This window comes from Entelurus aequoreus, linkage group LG03 (assembly GCF_033978785.1).
Source record: "Entelurus aequoreus isolate RoL-2023_Sb linkage group LG03, RoL_Eaeq_v1.1, whole genome shotgun sequence".
Taxonomy (NCBI): Eukaryota; Metazoa; Chordata; class Actinopteri; order Syngnathiformes; family Syngnathidae; genus Entelurus; species Entelurus aequoreus.
The window spans coordinates 91,664,529-91,688,992 of NC_084733.1; the positions used below are offsets into that span (position 1 = coordinate 91,664,529).

Here is a 24,464-nt window from a genome sequence, read left to right on the forward strand (position 1 = left end):
TTATGAAGAGCATACATATTATTCTATTTAAAGCTCCTTGTTTCACACGCAGGTTGTCTTGTCATTCAAAAGCCTTGATGGACCTCCATGATGAGCCCTGAACCTGCAGTACAAAGTCCAACATGAGCCCCCTGCCAGCCCTGCGGGTGTCCTGCCTTCCCCTCCTGCTCCTCCAGGCCTTGGTGGTCTCCTCCAAGTACGAGAGGTCGGCGGTGCCCAGCTCCGCCTCCCGCCTGGTGGCCAGGATGGACGGCGACATCATCATCGGGGCGCTCTTCTCCGTCCACCACCAGCCGTCGGCCGAGAAGGTGGCGGAGAGGAAGTGCGGCGAGGTGCGCGAGCAGTACGGCATCCAGAGGGTGGAGGCCATGTTCCACACGCTGGACCGCATCAACTCGGACCCTCGCCTGCTGCCCAACATCACGCTGGGCTGCGAGATCCGCGACTCCTGCTGGCACTCCTCCGTGGCGCTGGAGCAGAGCATCGAGTTCATACGGGACTCCCTCATCTCCATCCGGGACGAGGGCGAGGGCGCCAGGTGGTGCGTGGACGGGGCGCCCTCCGGTCTGCCCCCGCCCACCAAGAAGCCCATCGTAGGGGTCATCGGGCCCGGGTCCAGCTCGGTGGCCATCCAAGTGCAGAACCTGCTGCAGCTGTTCAACATCCCGCAGATCGCCTACTCGGCCACCAGCATCGACCTGAGCGACAAGACGCTGTTCAAGTACTTCCTCCGGGTGGTGCCCTCCGACACGCTGCAGGCCCGGGCTCTTCTGGACATTGTCAAGCGCTACAACTGGACCTATGTGTCGGCCGTCCACACGGAAGGTAAGGCCTCACCCTTGTAACCAGCTAGAAGATAGCTTATTTAGGTGTGTCTGCCGTCCACACGGAAGGTAAGGCCTTACCCTTGTAATCAGCTGGCAGATAGCTTATTTAGGTGTGTCTGCCGTCCACACGGAAGGTAAGGCCTTACCCTTGTAACCAGCTAGAAGATAGCTTATTTAGGTGTGTCTGCCGTCCACACGGAAGGTAAGGCCTTACCTTTGTAACCAGCTGGCAGATAGCTTATTTAGGTGTGTCTGCCGTCCACACGGAAGGTAAGGCCTTACCCTTGTAACCAGCTAGAAGATAGCTTATTTAGGTGTGTCTGCCGTCCACACGGAAGGTAAGGCCTTACCCTTGTAACCAGCTAGAAGATAGCTTATTTAGGTGTGTCTGCCGTCCACACGGAAGGTAAGGCCTTACCCTTGTAACCAGCTAGAAGATAGCTTATTTAGGTGTGTCTGCCGTCCACACGGAAGGTAAGGCCTTACCCTTGTAACCAGCTAGAAGATAGCTTATTTAGGTGTGTCTGCCGTCCACACGGAAGGTAAGGCCTTACCCTTGTAACCAGCTGGCAGATAGCTTATTTAGGTGTGTCTGCCGTCCACACGGAAGGTAAGGCCTTACCCTTGTAACCAGCTGGCAGATAGCTTATTTAGGTGTGTCTGCCGTCCACACCGAAGGTAAGGCCTTACCCTTGTAACCAGCTGGCAGATAGCTTACCTTGTCGCTAGGCAGAAACTGGAACAGAATGACAAATTCCACAGTTCTTGAACAATGTACCTCCATTTACAAACTTAACTGGTTCTTGAACATGGTTCGTAAATTGAAACAGGTTTGTATAGTGAAGCAGAAAGAATGTAAACATCAACATCTAGTTCTAGCCTCCACAAAAGTCCTTATTTTAGTAAACGAGTGCACACTTTGAAGATGTGTGTGTGTGTATGTGTGTAAATGTGTGTGTGTGTGTGTGTGTGTATGTCTGTCATTGGTCTTCATTGGTGTGATCTTGTTCAAGTCTTCATTGGTGTGACCTGTTCAAGTCTTCATTGGTGTGATCCTGTTCAAGTCTTCATTGGTGTAACCTGTTCAAGTCTTCATTGGTGTGATCCTGTTCAAGTCTTCATTGGTGTGATCCTGTCCAAGTCTCCATTGGTGTGATCTTGTTCAAGTCTTCATTGGTGTGATCCTGTTCAAATCTTCATTGGTGTGATCCTGTCCAAGTCTTCATTGGTGTGCTCCTGTTCAAGTCTTCATTGGTGTGATCCTGTTCAAGTCTTCATTGGTGTGACCTTGTTTAAGTCTTCATTGGTGTGATCTTGTTCAAGTCTTCATTGGTGTGATCTTCTTCAAGTCTTCATTGGTGTGATCCTGTCCAAGTCTTCATTGGTGTGATCCTGTTCAAGTCTTCATTGGTGTGACCTGTTCAAGTCTTCATTGGTGTGATCCTGTTTAAGTCTTCATTGGTGTGCTCCTGTTCAAGTCTTCACTGGTGTGATCCTGTCCAAGTCTTCATAGGTGTGACCCTTTTCAAATCTTCATTGGTGTGACCTGTTCAAGTCTTCATTGGTGTGATCCTGTTCAAGTCTTTATTGGTGTGATCTTGTTCAAGTCTTCATTGGTGTGATCTTGTTCGAGTTTTCATTGGTGTGATCCTGTCCAAGTCTTCATTGGTGTGATCCTGTCCAAGTCTTCATTGGTGTGATCCTGTCCAAGTCTTCATTGGTGTGATCCTGTTCAAGTCTTCATTGGTGTGATCTTCTTCAAGTCTTCATTGGTGTGATCCTGTCCAAGTCTTCATTGGTGTGATCCTGTTCAAGTCTTCATTGGTGTGACCTGTTCAAGTCTTCATTGGTGTGATCCTGTTTAAGTCTTCATTGGTGTGCTCCTGTTCAAGTCTTCACTGGTGTGATCCTGTCCAAGTCTTCATAGGTGTGACCCTTTTCAAATCTTCATTGGTGTGACCTGTTCAAGTCTTCATTGGTGTGATCCTGTTCAAGTCTTTATTGGTGTGATCTTGTTCAAGTCTTCATTGGTGTGATCTTGTTCGAGTTTTCATTGGTGTGATCTTGTTCAAGTCTTCATTGGTGTGATCCTGTTCAAGTCTTTATTGGTGTGATCTTGTTCAAGTCTTCATTGGTGTGATCTTGTTCAAGTCTTCATTGGTGTGATCTTGTTCAAGTCTTCATTGGTGTGATCCTGTTCAAGTCTTCATTGGTGTGATCTTGTTCAAGTTTTCATTGGTGTGATCCTGTCCAAGTCTTCATTGGTGTGATCTTGTTCAAGTCTTCATTGGTGTGATCCTGTTCAAGTCTTCATTGGTGTGATCTTGTTCAAGTTTTCATTGGTGTGATCCTGTCCAAGTCTTCATTGGTGTGATCCTGTCCAAGTCTTCATTGGTGTGATCCTGTTCAAGTCTTCATTGGTGTGACCTGTTCAAGTCTTCATTGGTGTGATCCTGTTTAAGTCTTCATTGGTGTGCTCCTGTTCAAGTCTTCATTGGTGTGCTCCTGTTCAAGTCTTCATTGGTGTGCTCCTGTTCAAGTCTTCATTGGTGTGATCCTGTTCAAGTCTTCATTGGTGTGATCCTGTTCAAGTCTTCACTGGTGTGATCCTGTCCAAGTCTTCATAGGTGTGACCCTTTTCAAATCTTCATTGGTGTGACCTGTTCAAGTCTTCATTGGTGTGATCCTGTTCAAGTCTTTATTGGTGTGATCTTGTTCAAGTCTTCATTGGTGTGATCTTGTTCGAGTTTTCATTGGTGTGATCTTGTTCAAGTCTTCATTGGTGTGATCCTGTCCAAGTCTTCATTGGTGTGATCTTGTTCAAGTCTTCATTGGTGTGATCCTGTTCAAGTCTTCATTGGTGTGATCTTGTTCGAGTCTTCATTGGTGTGATCCTGTCCAAGTCTTCATAGGTGTGACCCTTTTCAAATCTTCATTGGTGTGACCTGTTCAAGTTTTCATTGGTGTGATCTTGTTCAAGTCTTCATTGGTGTGATCCTGTTCAAGTCTTCATTGGTGTGATCCTGTTCAAGTTTTCATTGGTGTGATCCTGTTCAAGTTTTCATTGGTGTGATCTTGTTCAAGTCTTCATTGGTGTAATCCTGTTCAAGTCTTCATTGGTGTGATCTTGTTCAAGTCTTCATTGGTGTGATCCTGTCCAAGTCTTCATTGGTGTGATCCTGTTCAAGTCTTCATTGGTGTGATCCTGTTCAAATCTTCATTGGTGTGACCCGTTCAAGTCTTCATTGGTGTGATCCTGTTCGAGTCTTCATTGGTGTGATCTTGTTCGAGTCTTCATTGGTGTGATCCTGTCCAAGTTTTCATTGGTGTGATCCTGTCCAAGTCTTCATTGGTGTGATCCTGTTCAAGTCTTCATTGGTGTGATCTTGTCCAAGTCTTCATTGCTGTGATCCTGTTCAAGTCTCCATTGGTGTGGTGCAGGGAACTACGGCGAGAGTGGGATGGAGGTGTTTAAGGAGCTGGCGGCGCTGGACGGTCTCTGCCTGTCTCACTCGGACAAGATCTACAGCAACGCGGGGGAGAAGCAGTTCGACAGGCTGCTGTGGAAACTGCGCCAGCGTCTGCCCAAGGCCCGGGTGGTGGTCTGCTTCTGCGAGGGCATGACGGTGCGAGGCCTGCTCATGGCCATGAGGCGGCTCGGCGTGGCCGGGGAATTCCTCCTAATTGGCAGGTTTGCTGCAAGTTCTTTTTCCCAAAGGAGCTGTGCTGTCAAGTGAGCATCATGGCCACGGCTTTGGTTTCCTTTCAAACCTGCCGCTGACTTGCAGTTCAGTTCAACCAGTAAAACTTCAACCTTTAATTAAAAATAGTAGAATAGGGCGAATTGTAGTCCGTAGTCGATAAACTTCTTCTTTTTCTCTATCTTCTTGTTATGTGACATTCATCCTCCGCTGTTGCTATTTCTAATATAAAGTAATGTAAAGTTCTTTGTTATGTACAACAAGGGGGAAGGAGACGACACGACACAGGAAGTCTCGCTCAACAGGGTTTATTGAGCTCTTGATGAGTGAGTGGAGTGTGTATGCTACTATGTGCATGCAAGATTATGTGCACCAATGAACAAGATAGTATTTACCAGGAGTTTGTTGTTAGTGTGTGTTGGTTGTAGAGGCGAACAAGTCCAAAGGGGCTGGGCAGAAAGAGGTCCGTGATCCAAGCGTGAGGTCCGCAGGGCTGGAGAGAGGCGTCCTGAGGTCCGGGTCCAAAGCGAGGGAAGTCGAGGATCGAGGGAGGCAGTCAGGGTCCAGAGGGAGGTCCAGAGTGAGGCGCACAGCTCACTTCTAAGGCGACGGAGAATATGTGAACAGAGAACTACGTTCCGGCGCTGGATCATCTGCGGCGTTGGTCTTTATACCGCTGAGGTTCATCAGATCCATTGATTGATTGATTGATTGAGACTTTTATTAGTAGGTTGCACAGTGAAGTACATATTCCGTACAATTGACCACTAAATGGTAACACCCGAATAAGTTTTTCAACTTGTTTAAGTCGGGGTCCACTTAAATTGATTCATGATACAGATATATACTATCATATATACTATCATCATAATACAGTCATCACACAAGATAATCACATTGAATTATTTACATTATTTACAATCAGGGGTGTGGTGGGGGGGTGGGGGGTGGGGGGGGGGGTAGGATATGGACATCAAGTAGTGGACAGAGAGAGAGAGAGAGAGAGAGAGAGAGAGAGAGAGAGAGAGAGAGAGAGAGAGAGATCAGAAGGCATAAGAAAAAGTATCTGCATTTGATTGTTTACATTTGATTATTAGCAATCCGGGGAGGGTGTTAGTTTAGGGTTGAAGCTGCCTGGAGGTGAACTTTTATTGCGGTTTTGAAGGAGGATAGAGATGCCCTTTCTTTCATACCTGTTGGGAGCGCATTCCATATTGATGTGGCATAGAAAGAGAAGGTGCGCTGATTGCAGATTGCCCGCGGCCGTGTAGGTGCGTGGCCGCGGTCTGAGCAGGACAGTGTGCGCATGCGCCGTAACATTCTTACTAATATCTGTCGGTAAAGCGCTAAAACATACCGGTGTAGTGAGTTTACATAATTCACCCAAGGAACTTTAATTAGTGTCAGGTTCAAACAGTGATGACATCTATTAAACAGGCAAGAAGCAAGGAATTTAACAGAGACAGAAGTCAATTTAGCTCATTGAGGAGAAACGTCTGGGCTGTACTCTTTGTACAGTCTCCCACCACGCTCTGGCGAAAGATTGTACGCCTCCTCTTTTATTTGGACTTTCCCTGATTACATGGCAACAGCTGTTTCTAAAGGAAGGGGGTCGTAAACAGCCGTGGCCTTTGGTTACAAAACGGTTCAAAGAAAAGGTGCCTGGAGGGGGGTCAGGTCCTGCTTACTCTCCGCTTTGTAGATTTCGGGTCAAGACAAAATCTTCCTGTGGATTACAATACATCAAAGAAACCGACACCTTCATGTCGCTTCCCATCCTACACAGTGGAGTTTTACAAGCCTTTTGATTGGTAGGATCAAAGACAGCTTTTGTCTGCTCGCCGGGAACTCATTGAAACACAAAATTTTGTGATAACTTAGATACAATTATTCTGACAATTAGAGAGTTCCGGTCTGACGTTTTTTCGCGGGACACATTTCCGGGCGTTGTTGTTGCACTAGTGAGCCACGGATGAGGAGATGCTGCTCCGTTATTGATTGAAGTAAAGTCTGTATGTCATTAAAACAGTTAGCTCCATCTTTTGACACTTCTTCCACTCCCGTCCTTGCACGCTACACCGCTACAACAAAGAAGACGCTGTCCAAGTGGAGGCACGTAAATAAGACCCGCCCACAAAACGGCGCATCCTGAAGAGACTGTCAGAAAGCGACTTGAAGATGATGTGTAAAACATCATCTATGCAACATTTTGAGCAAAGACCCACCATTACATGTTATGTAGACCACAAGGAAGTCTTTTACATTCTTACGGCTCAGACTCCTGCCACCGCCGCTCATCCGTCTGTGCGCTCCGACCGCAGGAGATCTGCAATCAGCGCACCTGCCTGGGATGAACGAGCTGCCTTCATAAGCCCGCACAACCTGCCATGCCGTGCCGGAGTATAGTCTTCTGTACCTTTCGCCTCCCGTGTCCTCCTGTGATCCCCTGTTGTTCCTCCTGGACTGCCCTTTTGGATTCTCGACCTCCCGCTTGGACACGTTTCTCTCGACGCCTCTCGCCCACGGACTTCCGTGTTCCTTCGCTCTCGTTCAACATTTACGGTAGCGCTCAACAGCTAATCTACACACATAGTCTTACACCGTGCACACTCTTGGATTTTGTCACGCTCCATTTCCTTAGTTAGTTTAATTATTATTGTTTGTTTATTATGTATAGTGACTATATAATAAATGCTTAGAGCTATACTACCCCCTGGTGTCTGTTGCCGTCACCTCCCCTCAGCAACCATAACATACATTTAGAAAAAAATAGAAAAATATGACCCCTTTAATGCGCCTTATGTATGAAAATAGCCCTGACTAGACCCGCTCATCGGCAGTGCGCCTTATAATCCGGTACTCTCCGTAGCCACTGTACAGTATGTGGACTCCGTCACCATGACGACAGTCCTTGCAAAAAAAAAAAAGCACCTTTTTTCTCATTCGCTCCGTGCATCAGTCGTGCCTAATGAAGTGTCCCTCGAGCTGCCTGCCATGTTTTCATCTCCAAAGCTTAAACTTGCGCTCACCTCTTCTATCTCCTGCTTCTCCGCGGAGGATAAAGGGGGACTGGGGCGGGGAGGGGAGGGGGGGGATTTGTTAGAGCGTAAGAAGTGTTTTGTTTCCGTTTCTGGGTCAAGGTGACTTGCGCTACAAAGGAAAATGTTCAGTTAAACGGCGCCTCCGGTCCAAGCTAGCTGTAAACTTAGTCATTTACTTACGGAAAAAAATGATGAATTTTTTTTTTCCTGCCCCGTTTCCCCGAATTAGCTCCACCCGGGAGATGTCTGGGTGGTGTATAAATATATGATTATATATTTGTATGCTGCCGGCGTCAGAGCTGCGGATTCTTGGCACGTAGCGAGTGTTGGGTCGAGGGAGTGTGATGGAGAAGCAGATGGCCGGAGACGCCCGACCAGCATTGTCACTTTTGTTGTCTGCAGGGCCGAGCCGACATGAAAAATAAAACAATGAGCGCTGGTAGGAGGCACTAGCTCATTCTTTTTGATGATTTATTTAGTTTTGCTCGCCCTCTAAATAAACCCTAAGTGCAGCATATTAATTACCTTCTCACAGGGCTGGCTGGAAATCGGTATCACGATACCAATGTTTTATATTGGTCAATATCCATAATTATCGGTATCGGTAAAGTGTGAAAATGAGAAACCTGAGAAGAACTGTTTTTTGTAGATTTAGAGCCAGGAAATAACGGCTGTGTAACATTATTTTGCCATTTTATTCTTATTTAACTATGGAAAGGAATTTGTGCTGTGCAGTAATTATTTAAACGTTATTAAATCGGGCGATATTGATAATTATCTGTATTTTTTTGTGGCCTGAGCAGGAGAAAAAAAATATATTCGATATCAAATGTAGCCTTCCACTGATTATAATCCCCTCAGCTATCAAGGCAGAAAGGAAATGTCAACACAATCAATGTAAACAAAATTGTAAAATCACATTGAACACTTAAGTTTTTAAAATTAAGGTGCAACAATAAGGAATATGGAAAAAAAATGTTTTAATAAAGTGTAACAAAACAGTGTGAAAATGAGAAACCTGAGGATAACTGTGTATTCTGTAGGTTTAGAGCCAGGAAATGACGGCTGTGTAACATTATTTTGCCCTTTTATTCTTATTTAACTATGGAAAGGAATTTGTGCTATGCAGTAATTATTTAAACGTTATTATATCGGGCGATATTGATAATTATCTGTATTTTTTTTGTGGCCTATGGAAAATAAGGAGCAGGAGAGAAAAAAAATATTCAATATCAAATGTAACCTTCCACTGATTAAAATTAAGGTGCAATAATAAGGAATATGTAAAACATTTTTTAATAAAGTGTAACAAAACAGTGTCAAATGTGAAAATGAGAAACCTGAGAAGAACTGTTTTTTGTAGGTTTAATGCCAAAGAAATGACGGCTGTGTAACATTATTTTGCCCTTTTTATTCTTATTTAACTATGGAAAGGAATTTGTGCTGTGCAGTAATTATTTAAACGTTATTATTATATCGGGCGATATTGATAATTATCTGTATTTTTTTGTGGCCAATGGAAAATAAGGAGCAGGAGAGAAAAAATATATTCGATATCAAATGTAACCTTCCACTGATTATAATCCCCTCAGCTATCGAGGCAGAAAGGAAATGTCAACACAAGCGTGGAAAACAATCAATGTAAACACAATTGTAAAATCACATTGAACACAATAAGGAATATGTAAAAAAAAAAGTTTAATAAAGTGTAACAAAACAGTGAAAAGTGTGAAAATGAGAAACCTGAGAAGAACTGTTTTTTGTAGGTTTAATGCCAAAGAAATGACGGCTGTGTAACATTATTTTGCCCTTTTATTCTTATTTAACTACGGAAAGGAATTTGTGCTATGCATTAATTATTCAAACGTTATATCGGGCGATATTGATAATTATCGGTATTTTTTTGTGGCCTGTGGAAAATAAGGAGCAGGAGAAAAAAAATATATTTGATATCAAATGTAACCTTCCTCTGATTAAAATTAAGGTGCAATAATAAGGAATATGTAAACATTTTTTAATAAAGTGTAACAAAACTGTGTAAAATGTAAAAATGAGAAACCTGAGAATAACAGTTTTCTGTAGGTTTAGTGCCAGGAAATGACGGCTGTGTAACATTATTTTGCCCTTTTATTCTTATTTAACTACGGAAAGGAATTTGTGCTATGCAGTAATTATTTAAACGTTATTATATCGGGCGATATTGATAATTATCTGTATTTTTTTGTGGCCTGAGCAGGAGAAAAAAAAAAATTCGATATCAAATGTAACCTTCCTCTGATTATAATCCCCTCAGCTATCAAGGCAGAAAGGAAATGTCAACACAATCAATGTAAACAAAATTGTAAAATCACATTGAACACTTAAGTTTTTAAAATTAAGGTGCAACAATAAGGAATATGTAAAAAAAAAATGTTTTAATAAAGTGTAACAAAACAGTGTGAAAATGAGAAACCTGAGGATTACTGTGTATTCTGTAGGTTTAGAGCCAGGAAATAACGGCTGTGTAACATTATTTTGCCCTTTTATTCTTATTTAACTACGGAAAGGAATTTGTGCTATGCAGTAATTATTTAAAACGTTATTATATCGGGCGATATTGATAATTATCTGTATTTTTTCTGGCCTATGGAAAATAAGGAGCAGGAGAAAAAAAAAAAAATTCGATATCAAATGTAACCTTCCTCTGATTAGAATTAAGGTGCAATAATAAGGAATATGTCAAACATTTTTTAATAAAGTGTAACAAAACTGTGTAAAATGTAAAAATGAGAAACCTGAGAATAACAGTTTTCTGTAGGTTTAGTGCCAGGAAATGATGGCTGTGTAACATTATTTTGCCCTTTTATTCTTATTTAACTATGGAAAGGAATTTGTGCTATGCAGTAATTATTCAAACGTTATTATATCGGGCGATATTGATAATTATCGGTATTTTTTTGTGGCCTATGGAAAATAAGGAGCAGGAGAAAAAAATATATTTGATATCAAATGTAACCTTCCTCTGATTAAAATTAAGGTGCAATAATAAGGAATATGTAAAACATTTTTTAATAAAGTGTAACAAAACAGTGTAAAATATGAAAATTAGAAACCTGAGAAGAACTGTTTTCTGTAGGTTTAGTGCCAGGAAATGACGGCTGTGTGACATTATTTTGCCCTTTTATTCTTATTTAACTATGGAAAGGAATTTGTGCTATGCAGTAATTATTTAAACGTTATTATATCGGGCGATATTGATAATTATCTGTATTTTTTTGTGGCCTATGGAAAATAAGGAGCAGGAGAAATAAAAATATATTCGATATCAAATGTAACCTTCCTCTGATTATAATTAAGGTGCAATAATAAGGAATATGTAAAACATTTTTTAATAAAGTGTAACAAAACAGTGTAAAATATGAAAATTAGAAACCTGAGAAGAACAGTTTTCTGTAGGTTTAGAGCCAGGAAATGACGGCTGTGTAACATTATTTTGCCTTTTTATTCTTATTTAACTATGGAAAGGAATTTGTGCTGTGCAGTAATTATTTAAACGTTATTATATCGGCCGATATTGATAATTATCTGTATTTTTTTTGTGGCCTATGGAAAATAAGGAGCAGGAGAGAAAAAATATATTCGATATCAAATGTAACCTTCCTCTGATTATAATCCCCTCAGCTATCAAGACAGAAAGGAAATGTCAACACAAGCATGGAAAACAATCAATGTAAACACAATTGTAAAATCACATTGAACACAATAAGGAATATGTAAAAAAAATGGTTTTAATAAAGTGTAACAAAACAGTGAAAAGTGTGAAAATGAGAACCCAGAGAAGAACTGTTTTTTGTAGGTTTAATGCCAAAGAAATGACGGCTGTGTAACATTATTTTGCCCTTTTATTCTTATTTAACTATGGAAAGGAATTTGTGCTATGCAGTAATTATTTAAACGTTATTATATCGGGCGATATTGATAATTATCGGTATTTTTTTGTGGCCTATGGAAAATAAGGAGCAGGAGAAATAAAAATATATTCGATATCAAATGTAACTTCGTCTGATTAAAATTAAGGTGCAATAATAAGGAATGTGTAAAACATTTTTTAATAAAGTGTAACAAAACTATGTAAAATATGAAAATTAGAAACCTGAGAAGAACTGTTTTTTGTAGGTTTAGAGCCAGGAAATGATGGCTGTGTAACATTATTTTGCCCTTTTATTCTTATTTAACTACGGAAAGGAATTTGTGCTGTGCAGTAATTATTTAAACGTTATTATTTTATCGGGCGATATTGATAATTATCGGTATTTTTTTGTGGCCTATGGAAAATAAGGAGCAGGAGAAAAAAAATATATTCGATATCAAATGTAACCTTCCTCTGATTATAATCCCTTCAAAGGAAATGTCAACACAAGCATGGAAAACAATCAATGTAAACACAATTGTAAAATCACATTGAACACAATAAGAAATATGTAAAATAAAAAGTTTAATAAAGTGTAACAAAACAGTGAAAAGTGTGAAAATGAGAACCCCGAGAAGAACTGTTTTTTGTAGGTTTAATGCCAAAGAAATGACGGCTGTGTAACATTATTTTGCCTTGTTATTCTTATTTAACTATGGAAATGATGAATATGATATCGTTTTATCGCCCAGCCCTACATTTTCATGACCTAGTTTGTTTTCTTATCCCATTCCCTCTGTTCTCGTCTCTGAAGCAGCTTTAATTGCAACACAAATTATTCCCCCTGTGGCCGCCAGACTCTGAGGTAATGATGGCTTTAAATCACACACCACTTGAAAAGATTCCACAGTCATGCTGGCTTAGATGTGAGCAGGCAGGAAGTTGAGTTAAGAAAATGTGCTTTCTTTTTTTTTTTATATGGATTACTTCCAGCAGAGGTTGACCGGCTTGTGACAGCAAACACAAACTATTAGAAGAACTACCAAGTCATTCCATCCATCCATCTATCCATCTTCTTCCGCTTATCCAAGGTCTGGTCGCGGGGGCAGCAGACTAAGCAGGGAAGCCCAGACTTCCCTTTCCCCAGCCACTTCGTCCAGCTCCTCCCGGGGGATCCCGAATAGTTCCCAGGCCAGCCGGGAGACATAGTCTTCCCAACGTGTCCTGGGTCTTCCCCGTGGCCTCCTACCGGTCGGACGTGCCCGAAACACCTCCCTAAGGAGGCGTTCGGGTGGCATGCTGACCAGATGCCCGAACCACTTCATCTGGCTCCTCTCCATGTGGAGGAGCAGCAGCTTTACTTTGAGTTCCTCCCGGATGGCAGAGCTTCTCACCCTATCTCTAAGGGAGAGACCCGCCACCTGGCGGAGGAAACTCATTTGGGCCGCTTGTACCCGTGATCTTGTCCTTTTGGTCATAACCCAAAGTTCATGACCATAGGTGAGGATGGGAACGTAGATCGACCGGTAAATCGAGAGCTTTGCCTTCCGGCTCAGCTCCTTCTTCACCACAACGGATCGATACAGCGTCCGCATTACTGAAGACGCCACCTGTCGATCTCACGATCCACTCTTCCCTCACTCGTGAACAAGACTCCGAGGTACTTGAACTCCTCCACTTGGGGCAAGATCTCCTCCCCAACCCGGAGACGGCACTCCACCCTTTTCCGGGCGAGAACCACGGACTCGGACTTGGAGGTGCTGATTCCCATCCCAGTCGCTTCACACTCGGCTGCGAACCGATCCAGTGAGAGCTGAAGATCCTGGCCAGATGAAGCCATCAAGACTACATCATCTGCAAATAGCAGAGACCTAATCCTGCAGCCACCAAACCAGATACCCTCAACGCCCTGACTGCGCCTAGAAATTCTGTCCATAAAGGTTATGAACAGAATCGGTGACAAAGGGCAGCCTTGGCGGAGTCCAACCCTCACTGGAAATGGGTCCGACTTACTGCCGGCAATGCGGACCAAGCTCTGACACTGATTATACAGGGAGCGGACCGCCACAATACTCCATACTCTCTGAGCACTCCCCACAGGACTTCACGGTCGAATGCCTTCTCCAAGTCCACAAAACACATGTAGACTGGTTGGGCAAACTCCCATGCACCCTCAAGGACCCTGTCGAGAGTATAGAGCTGGTCCACAGTTCCACGACCAGGACGAAAACCACACCGTTCCTCCTGAATCCGAGGTCCGACTATCCGGCGTAGCCTCCTCTCCAGCACACCTGAATAGACCTTACCGGGGAAGCCAAGTCATTTAGTGCTCACAATTATATTGTCAATGCACAGTAGAAGTCTCAACTAATAGCTAGTTTGTCAATTACAAACCCCAAAACCAGTGAAGTTGGCACTAAATCGTAAATAAGCCTGGACAAAGCCCAATTTGTTGTTTGGCCAGTCAATCTATTTCCTCTGCTCGGTTTGACCTCCGACCACTATACTCTACTCCTACTTGTGAGGGCTTCCTACCAGATGTTGCTAATGTCTGTACACTTCCTCCTGAAATCCAACTGCTGCTTTCCTTTAAAGGCCTACTGAAATGATTTTTATTTATTTAAACGGGAATAGCAGATCCATTCTATGTGTCATACTTGATCATTTCGCGATATTGCCATATTTTTGCTGAAAGGATTTAGTAGAGAAAATCGACGATAAAGTTCGCAACTTTTGCTCGCTGATAAAAAAAAAGCCTTGCCTGTAGCGGAAGTAGCGTGACGTCACAGGAGCTAGTATTCCTCACAATTCCCCGTTGTTTACAATGGAGCGAGAGAGATTCGGACCGAGAAAGTGATGATTACCCCATTAATTTGAGCGAGGATGAAAGATTCGTAGATGAGGAACGTTACAGTGAAGGACTTGAGAGGCAGTGATGGACGTATCTTTTTTCGCTCTGACCGTAACTTAGGTACAAGCTGGCTCATTGGATTCCACACTCTCCTTTTTCTATTGTAGATCACGGATTTGTATTTTAAACCACCTGGGATACTATATCCTCTTGAAAATGAGAGTCGAGAACGCGAAATGGACATTCAGTGCCTTTTATCTCCACGACAATACATCGGCGAAATGCTTTAGCTACGAGCTAACGTGATAGCATCGTGCTTTAACTGCATATAGAAACAAAAAAATAAACCCCTGACTGGAAGTATAGATAGAAGATCAACAATACTATTAAACCGTGGACATGTAAATACACGGTTAATGCTTTCCAGGCTGGCGAAGGTTAACAATGCTGTGCTAACGACGCCATTGAAGCTAACTTAGCAACCGGACCGCACAGAGCTATGCTAAAAACATTAGCTCTCCACCTACGCCAGCCAGCCCTCATTTGCTCATCAACACCCGTGCTCACCTGCGTTCCAGCGATCAGCAGAAGGACGAAGGACTTTACCCGATGCGTTTGGCGGCCCGGAGACGTAGGAAGTCAAGGTGAGGTCGGCGGCTAGCGCGGCTAGCGCTCCAACAAAGTCCTCCTGGTTGTGTTGCTGTAGTCCGCTGCTAATACACTGATCCCACCTACAACTGTCTTCTTTGCAGCCTTCATTGTTCATTAAACAAATTGCAAAAGATGTCCAGAATACTGTGGAATTATGAAATGAAAACAGAGCTTTTTGTATAGGATTCTAAGGGGTACCATAACTTCCGTTATACTGACTTCGTCACGCGCATACGTCATCATACCGCGACGTTTCAGCCGGATATTTCCCGGGAAATTTTAAATGTCACTTTATAAGTTAACCCGGCCAAATTGGCATGTGTTGCAATGTTAAGATTTCATCATTGATATATAAACTATCAGACTGCGTGGTCGCTAGTAGTGGCTTTCAGTAGGCCTTTAAGTTCTCCAATGTCCTGGAGGCAAGAGCCACCACTCTATCTGCACCCAAAGCTATCTACGGGCCTATTTCCTTAATAGGATAATCCTCGAAAGGATTCTGTCACCAAATGCAAATACATGCTAGTTCACAATTATATAAGAAAATCGATTGATGAACACAAGTCTTACTGCGTTGACCGAGGTCTTCCTGTGTGCGCAGCGACGGCTGGGCCGACCGGATGGAGGTGGTGGAGGGATACGAGCAGGAGGCGCTGGGCGGCATCACGGTCAAGCTGCAGTCGGCCGAGGTCTCCTCCTTCGACCGCTACTTCCTGAAGCTCAAGCTCGCCAGCAACAGCCGCAACCCGTGGTTCCCCGAGTTCTGGCAGCACCGCTTCCAGTGTCGCCTGCCGGGCCACCCGCAAGAGAACCCGAATTATGTGAGGAACTGCTCAGGTAAGTGCGCTGCTTTCGGCTATTTGTTTAACAGTCATACAAGCAGGCCCATAAAAATATGAACATGTGCTTTCATTTTGAATAAGCTGTATAGCTTGGCGCTAACTTTTCCTGTTATCATGCTAACATTAGCGTGCTAATTTTATACGCTAGCATTTAAGCTTATTTTGATCATTTAAATCAGGGGTTCTTAATGTTTTTAACATTCATGCGCATACAAGCAGGCCCATAAAAACATGTACGTGTGCTTTCATTTTAAATAAGATGTATAGCTTGGGGATAACTTTTTCTGTTATCATGCTAACATTAGCATGCTAAAGTTTTACGCGAGCATTCAAGCTAATTTTTATCCTTTAAATCAGGGGTTCTTAACCTTTTTATCGTTCATGCGCATACAAGCAGGCCCATAAAAATATGAACATGTGCTTTCATTTTGAATAAGATTTATAGCTTGGCGCCAACTTTTCCTGTTATCATGGTAACATTAGCGTGCTAAAGTTTTGCCTTTAGCATTCAAGCTAATTTTGATCATTTGAATCAGGGGTTCTTAACATTTTTGTTTAACATTCATGCGCATACAAGCAGGCCCATAAAAACATGTACGTGTGCTTTCATTTTGAATGAGATGTATAGCTTGGGGATAACTTTTTCTGTTATCATGCTAACATTAGCATGCTAAAGTTTTACGCGAGCATTCAAGCTAATTTCGATCATTTAAATCAGGGGTTCCTAACCTTTTTAACATTCATGCGCATACAAGCAGGCCCATAAAAACATGAACGTGTGCTTTTATTTTGAATAAGCTGTATAGCTTGGCGTTAACTTTTTCTGTTATCATGCTAACATTAGCATGGTAACGTTTTACGCGAGCATTCAAGCTAATTTTGATCATTTAAATCAGGGTTTCTTAACCTTTTTAACATTCATGCACATATAAACAGGCCCATAAAATTATAGTAACACGTGCTTTCATTTTGAATAAGATGTATAGCTTGGTGCTAACTTTTCCTGTTATCATGGTAACATTAGCATGCTAAAGGTTTACGCAAGCATTCAAGCTAATTTCGATCATTTAAATGAGGGGTTCTTAACATTTTTAACATTCATGCGCATACAAGCAGGCCCATAAAAACATGTACGTGTGCTTTCATTTTGAATAAGATGTATAGCTTGGCGTTAACTTTTCCTGCAATCATGCTAACATTAGCATGCTAAATTTTTACGCTAGGATTTAAGCTAATTTTGATCATTTAATTCAGGGGTTCTTAACCACATACAACAATGTAATAGATGTCATATATCACATACAACAATGTAATAGATGTCATATATCACATACAACAACGTAATAGATGTCATATATCACATACAACAACGTAATAGATGTCATATATCACATACAACAATGTAATAGATGTCATATATCACATACAACAACGTAATAGATGTCATATATCACATACAACAACGTAATAGATGTCATATATCACATACAACAATGTAATAGATGTCATATATCACATACAACAACGTAATAGATGTCATATATGTCATACAACAACGTAATAGATGTCATATATCACATAGAACAACGTAATAGATGTCATATATCACATACAGCAACGTAATAGATGTCATATATCACATACAACAATGTAATAGATGTCATATATCACATACAACAACGTAATAGATGTCATATATCACATACAACAACGTAATAGATGTCATATATCACATACAACAACGTAATAGATGTCATATATCACATACAACAACATAATAGATGTCATATATCACATACAACAACGTAATAGATGTCATATATCACATACAACAACGTAATAGATGTCATATATCACATACAACAATGTAATAGATGTAATATATCACATACAACAACGTAATAGATGTCATATATCACATACAACAACGTAATAGATGTCATGTATCACATACAACAATGTAATAGATGTCATATATCACATACAACAATGTAATAGATGTCATGTATCACATACAACAATGTAATAGATGTCATATATCACATACAACAACGTAATAGATGTCATATATCACATACAACAACGTAATAGATGTCATATATCACATACAACAATGTAATAGATGTCATATATCACATACAACAATGTAATAGATGTCATATATCACATACAACAATGTAATAGATGTCATATATCACATACAACAATGTAATAGATGTCATATATCACATACAACAACGTAATAGATGTCATATATCACATACAACAACGTAATATATGTCATATATCACATGCAACAATGTAATAGATGTCATATATCACATACAACAATGTAATAGATGTCATATATCACATACAACAACATAATAGATGTCATATATCACATACAACAATGTAATAGATGTCATATATCACATACAACAACGTAATAGATGTCATATATCACATACAACAACGTAATAGATGCCATATATCACATACAACAACGTAATAGATGTCATATATCACATACAACAACGTAATAGATGTCATATATCACATACAACAACGTAATAGATGTCATATATCACATACAACAACGTAATAGACTTCATTTGTTTGAAGTAAATAAAAGATAAAATGCCTTTCTTACATCCCAAGTATACACATACCAATATGAAAAAAGCAGGCTTCGCTACACATCTTAAAAATAAATCCATTCCCATGACATCATTAAAATGTAGTTTACTAAAAGCACTTTTGTCAGTAATTATTTCCCAGTTTGGGCTCTTTGTAAGCAGGATGTTGTCTCTGGTGCGGCAGGTGAGGAGCGCCTGCAGGACAACTACGTCCAAGACAGCAAGATGGGCTTCGTCATCAACGCCATCTACGCCATGGCCCACGGCCTGCACGACATGCACGCCAACCTGTGCCCTGACGGTCACGCCGGTCTCTGCGACCACATGAAGCCCGTGGACGGCAGCCACCTGCTGGACTTCCTGCTGAAGACCTCGTTCGCCGGCGTCTCCGGGGAGGACATCTGGTTCGACGAGAACGGGGACTCGCCTGGGAGGTAGGTACCACCACAACCATGCGGAGGTTTCATTCAACAAGAATAGTTCATATTTTTGCCCACACAGTTTGAACAGTAACACTGTTTCAATTAGGGCTGGGCGATATGGACGGAAAAGTATATTTCCGTATATTTTTGAGGAATATGGAGGTAATCCTCCTTTTTCATTGTCCCATTTACTCTCTGTAAAGCAGCAGTTCCATTGGCAGCAAAACAGGCCCAGAGCATAATACTACCACCACCATGCTTGACGGTAGGTGTGGTGTTCCTGGGATTAAAGGCCTCCAAACATATTGCTGGGTGTTGTGGCCAAACAGCTCCGTTTTTGTTTCATCTGACATCACATGGACAAAGATAAGACCTTCTGGAGGAAAGTTCTGTGGTCAGATGAAACTTGAAAAATTGATTCCTGACCACCTGAGGGCACCACAGACTGTGGATGGTTTTTTGTTTTTTTTTAATAAAAAAAGGCTTAAAAACACTTCTTTTTAAAAAAAAAAAAAAAAAAAGCCTTTTGATAGATTTATGTGTGCTAGTTCTAGCTATTAGGCTGTTGTAGTTTTTATTTAACATTACTATTTATTTTACTCGTTGGGGGCAGCTATTTGTTGTTCTAGCTTTGTTTTTTTTTGTTTTTTTTTAAATGCACTACCATGAATTGATTATCGTGGACCCCGACTTAAACAAGTTGAAAAACTTATTGGGGTGTTACTAGGGATGTCCGATAATGGCTTTTTGCCGATATCCGATATTCCGATATTGTCCAACTCTTTAATTACCGATACCGATATCAACCGATACCGATATCAACCGATATATGCAGTCGTGGAATTAACACATTATTATGCCTAATTTGGACAACCATGTATGGTGAAGATAAGGTACTTTTTAAAAAATAATAATAAAATAAGATAACTAAATTAAAAACATTTTCTTGAATAAAAAAGAAAGTAAAACAATATAAAAACAGTTACATAGAAACTAGTAATTAATGAAAATGAGTAAAATTAAGTGTTAAAGGTTAGTACTATTAGTGGAGCAGCAGCACGCACAATCATGTGTGCTTACGGACTGTATCCCTTGCAGACTGTATTGATATATGTTGATATATAATGTAGGAACCAGAATATTGATAACAGAAAGAAATGAGGGGAGGGAGGTTTTTTGGGTTGGTGCACTAATTGTAAGTGTATCTTGTGTTTTTTTATGTTAATTTAATAAACAAAACAAAAAAACGATACAGATAATAAAAAAAACGATACCGATAATTTTCGATATTACATTTTAACGCATTTATCGGCCGATAATATACATTTTAACGCATTTAAATAAATGCGTTAAAATGTAATATCGAAAATTATCGGTATCGGTTTTTTTATTATCTGTATGGTTTTTTTTGTTTTTTTGTTTTGTTTTTTTAATTAAATCCACATAAAAAACACAAGATACACTTACAATTAGTGCACCAACCCAAAAAACCTCCCACCTCATTTACACTCATTCACACAAAAGGGTTGTTTCTTTCTGTTATTAATATTCTGCTTCCTACATTATGTATCAATATATATCAATACAGTCTGCAAGGGATACAGTCAGTTAATTAAAAAAACAAAAAAAAAACAACAACAAAAAAAACGATACAGATAATAAAAAAAACGATACCGATAATTTTCGATATTACATTTGAACGCATTTATCGGACGATAATATCGGCAGGCCGATATCATCGGACATCCCTAATTAAAAACATTTTTGTGAATAAAAAAGAAAGTAAAACAATATAAAAACAGTTACATAGAAACTAGTAATGAATGAAAATGAGTAAAATTAAGTGTTAAAGGTTAGTACTATTAGTGGAGCAGCAGCACGCACAATCATGTGTGCTTACGGACTGTATCCCTTGCAGACTGTATTGATATATATTGATATATAATGTAGAAACCAGAAAGAAATGGGGGGAGGGAGGTTTTTTGGGTTGGTGCACTAATTGTAAGTGTATCTTGTGTTTTTTTATGTTGATTTAATTTAAAAAAAACAAAAAAAAACACACAAAAAACGATACATATAATAAAAAAAACGATACCGATAATTTCCGATATTACATTTTAACGCATTTATCGGCCGATATTATCGGACATCCTTAGGTGTTACCATTTAGTGGTCAATTGTACGGAATATGTACTGTACTGTGCAATCTACTAATAAACGTTTCAATCAATCAATCAATCAATCACTGTAGCACTTTGAGATTTTTTGTTCAATGTAAAGTGCTTTTACAAATAAAATCTACTATCATTAATATATCGATATTACGATATTTTCTTAATTCATATCTTGTTTAAAAATATATCGATGTATCTTACAAACTCGATATATCGCCCAGCTCTAGTTTGAATATAAATGGTAAATGGGTTATACCTGTATAGCGCCTTTCTACCTTCAAGGTACTCAAAGCGCATAGCTCCTAGGATCATTGGGACACGCAAACTCCTGTCAGGTTCAAACACTGATGACATTTATTAAACAAGACAAGAGGCAAAGAATTAAACAGAGACATAATTCAATTTGGACTCGATATATTGAGGAAAGTCGCCCGGACATTGTATCCTTCTACAATCTCCAGCACGCTCCGCCAAAAGATTGCACTCCTCCTTCTTTATTTCACTTTCCCCCCCCCCCCCCCACCTGACCACGGCTGCTTCCAGAGGGAAGTGGGTCGTAAACAGCCTTGCCTTTGGTTACCGAACAGTTCAAAAGAAGGGGTCGTAAAATAGTTCAAAAAGAGTTCCACTCCAATCAGGTACGAGATCATGAACTTCCAGAGCGTGGAGCGCGGCGCTTACGACTACATCAACATCGGCTCGTGGCACGAGGGCGTGCTGAGCATCGCCGACGACACGACGCGGATGAACGCCAGCGGTGCGGTGCGCTCGGTGTGCAGCGAGCCCTGCTCCAGAGGAGAGATCAAGGTATTTGCCGTCGTCGGTCAGTCGGAGCAACTCCGCCGACGTCTTCTCCACCTTTCGCTCCACCAGGTGATCAGGAAGGGAGAAGTAAGCTGCTGCTGGATCTGCACGGCCTGCAAAGACAACGAGTACGTCCAGGACGAGTTCACCTGCACGGCCTGCCGGCTGGGCTGGTGGCCCGACCGAGATCTGGAAGGTACGTTCAGAAGTTCCGTGTTCAGTTTTCCCGCAGTTTTTTCGCGTCTGTGTTGGTCTGTAAAGCTCCGAGTGCTATTCTTACCGCGGCTGTAGCTGGATTTATCATTTTCCAGCAGACCTACTTCCACATTATGGCCCACTTTCCAAGGTCCTCTTGCACTTCAAAGACGACACACTTTGGTGGTGTCGTCATGTACCGCCACACCTTTTTGCCATCCAAAACTAGGGGACATGTCGAGGTGTACGGCTGCAAAATTATCTCGAAAAGCTAGCACGCCAACAGCTAGCATATGTCAAATACCAAGTTATATGACTCTAAGGTGTACGGCTGCAAAATTATCTCGAAAAGCTAGCATGCTAACAGCTAGCATATGTCAAATACCAAGTTATATGACTCTAAGGTGTACGGCTGCAAAATTATCTCGAAAAGCTAGGACGCTAACAGCTAGCATATGTCAAATACCAAGTTATATGACTCCGCGGTGTACGGCTGCAAAATTATCTCGAAAAGCTAGCACGCCAACAGCTAGCATATGTCAAATACCAAGTTATATGACTCTAAGGTGTACGGCTGCAAAATTATCTCGAAAAGCTAGCATGCTAACAGCTAGCATATGTCAAATACCAAGTTATATGACTCTAAGGTGTACGGCTGCAAAATTATCTCGAAAAGCTAGCACGCCAACAGCTAGCATATGTCAAATACCAAGTTATATGACTCCGCGGTGTACGGCTGCAAAATTATCTCGAAAAGCTAGCACGCCAACAGCTAGCATATGTCAAATACCAAGTTATATGACTCTAAGGTGTACGGCTGCAAAATTATCTCGAAAAGCTAGCACGCCAACAGCTAGCATATGTCAAATACCAAGTTATATGACTCTAAGGTGTATGGCTGCAAAATTATCTCGAAAAGCTAGCACGCCAACAGCTAGCATATGTCAAATACCAAGTTATATGACTCTAAGGTGTACGGCTGCAAAATTTGCTCAAAAAGTTAGTAGGCTAACAGCTAGCATATGTCAAATACCAAGTTATATGACTCTGAGGTGTACGGCTGCAAAATTTGCTCAAAAAGTTAGTAGGCTAACAGCTAGCATATGTCAAGTACCAAGTTATATGACTCTAAGGTGTACGGCTGCAAAATTATCTCGAAAAGCTAGCATGCTAACAGCTAGCATATGTCAAATACCAAGTTATATGACTCTAAGGTGTACGGCTGCAAAATTATCTCGAAAAGCTAGGACGCTAACAGCTAGCATATGTCAAATACCAAGTTATTTGACTCTAAGGTGTACGGCTGCAAAATTTGCTCAAAAAGTTAGTAGGCTAACAGTTAGCATATGTCAAGTACCAAGTTATTTGACTTTAAGGTGTACGGCTGCAAAATTATCAAGAAAAGCTAGCACGCCAACAGCTAGCATATGTCAAATACCAAGTTATATGACTCTAAGGTGTACGGCTGCAAAATTATCTCGAAAAGCTAGCACGCCAACAGCTAGCATATGTCAAATACCAAGTTATATGACTGTAAGGTGTACGGCTGCAAAATTATCTCGAAAAGCTAGCACGCCAACAGCTAGCATATGTCAAATACCAAGTTATATGACTCTAAGGTGTACGGCTGCAAAATTTGCTCAAAAAGTTATTAGGCTAACAGCTAGCATATGTCAAATACAAAGTTATATGACTCTAAGGTGTACGGCTGCAAAATTATCTCGAAAAGCTAGCACGCTAACAGCTAGCATATGTCAAGTACCAAGTTATATGACTCTAAGGTGTACGGCTGCAAAATTATCCCGAAAAGCTAGCATGCTAACAGCTAGCATATGTCAAGTACCAAGTTATATGACTCTAAGGTGTACGGCTGCAAAATTATCTCGAAAAGCTAGCATGCTAACAGCTAGCATATGTCAAATACCAAGTTATATGACTCTAAGGTGTACGGCTGCGAAATTTGCTCAAAAAGTTAGTAGGCTAACAGCTAGCATATGTCAAATACCAAGTTATATGACTCTAAGGTGTACGGCTGCAAAATTATCTCGAAAAGCTAGCACGCTAACAGCTAGCATATGTCAAATACCAAGTTATATGACTCTAAGGTGTACGGCTGCAAAATTTGCTCAAAAAGTTAGTAGGCTAACAGCTAGCATATGTCAAATACCAAGTTATATGACTCTAAGGTGTACGGCTGCAAAATTATCTCGAAAAGCTAGCACGCCAACAGCTAGCATATGTCAAATACCAAGTTATATGACTCTAAGGTGTACGGCTGCAAAATTATCTCGAAAAGCTAGCACGCTAACAGCTAGCATATGTCAAATACCAAGTTATATGACTCTAAGGTGTACGGCTGCAAAATTTGCTCAAAAAGTTAGTAGGCTAACAGCTAGCACATGTCAAATACCAAGTTATATGACTCTAAGGTGTACGGCTGCAAAATTTG

General features: G+C 41.0%; 1 protein-coding gene across 1 annotated transcript in view; it reads left to right on the forward strand.

Annotated features, from left to right (window-relative positions):
- The first annotated feature begins 230 nt into the window (after positions 1-230).
- LOC133645987 (metabotropic glutamate receptor 1-like) overlaps positions 231-24,464 on the forward strand; it is a 35,048-nt gene continuing 10,814 nt past the window's right edge. The window contains exons 1-6 of the mRNA XM_062040911.1: positions 231-825; positions 4,269-4,518; positions 15,562-15,797; positions 18,605-18,854; positions 21,655-21,823; positions 21,890-22,016. Of these exons, the coding sequence (XP_061896895.1) occupies positions 246-825; positions 4,269-4,518; positions 15,562-15,797; positions 18,605-18,854; positions 21,655-21,823; positions 21,890-22,016 (1,612 nt within the window). The 5' untranslated portion in view covers positions 231-245. The remainder of the gene's footprint in view (positions 826-4,268; positions 4,519-15,561; positions 15,798-18,604; positions 18,855-21,654; positions 21,824-21,889; positions 22,017-24,464) is intronic.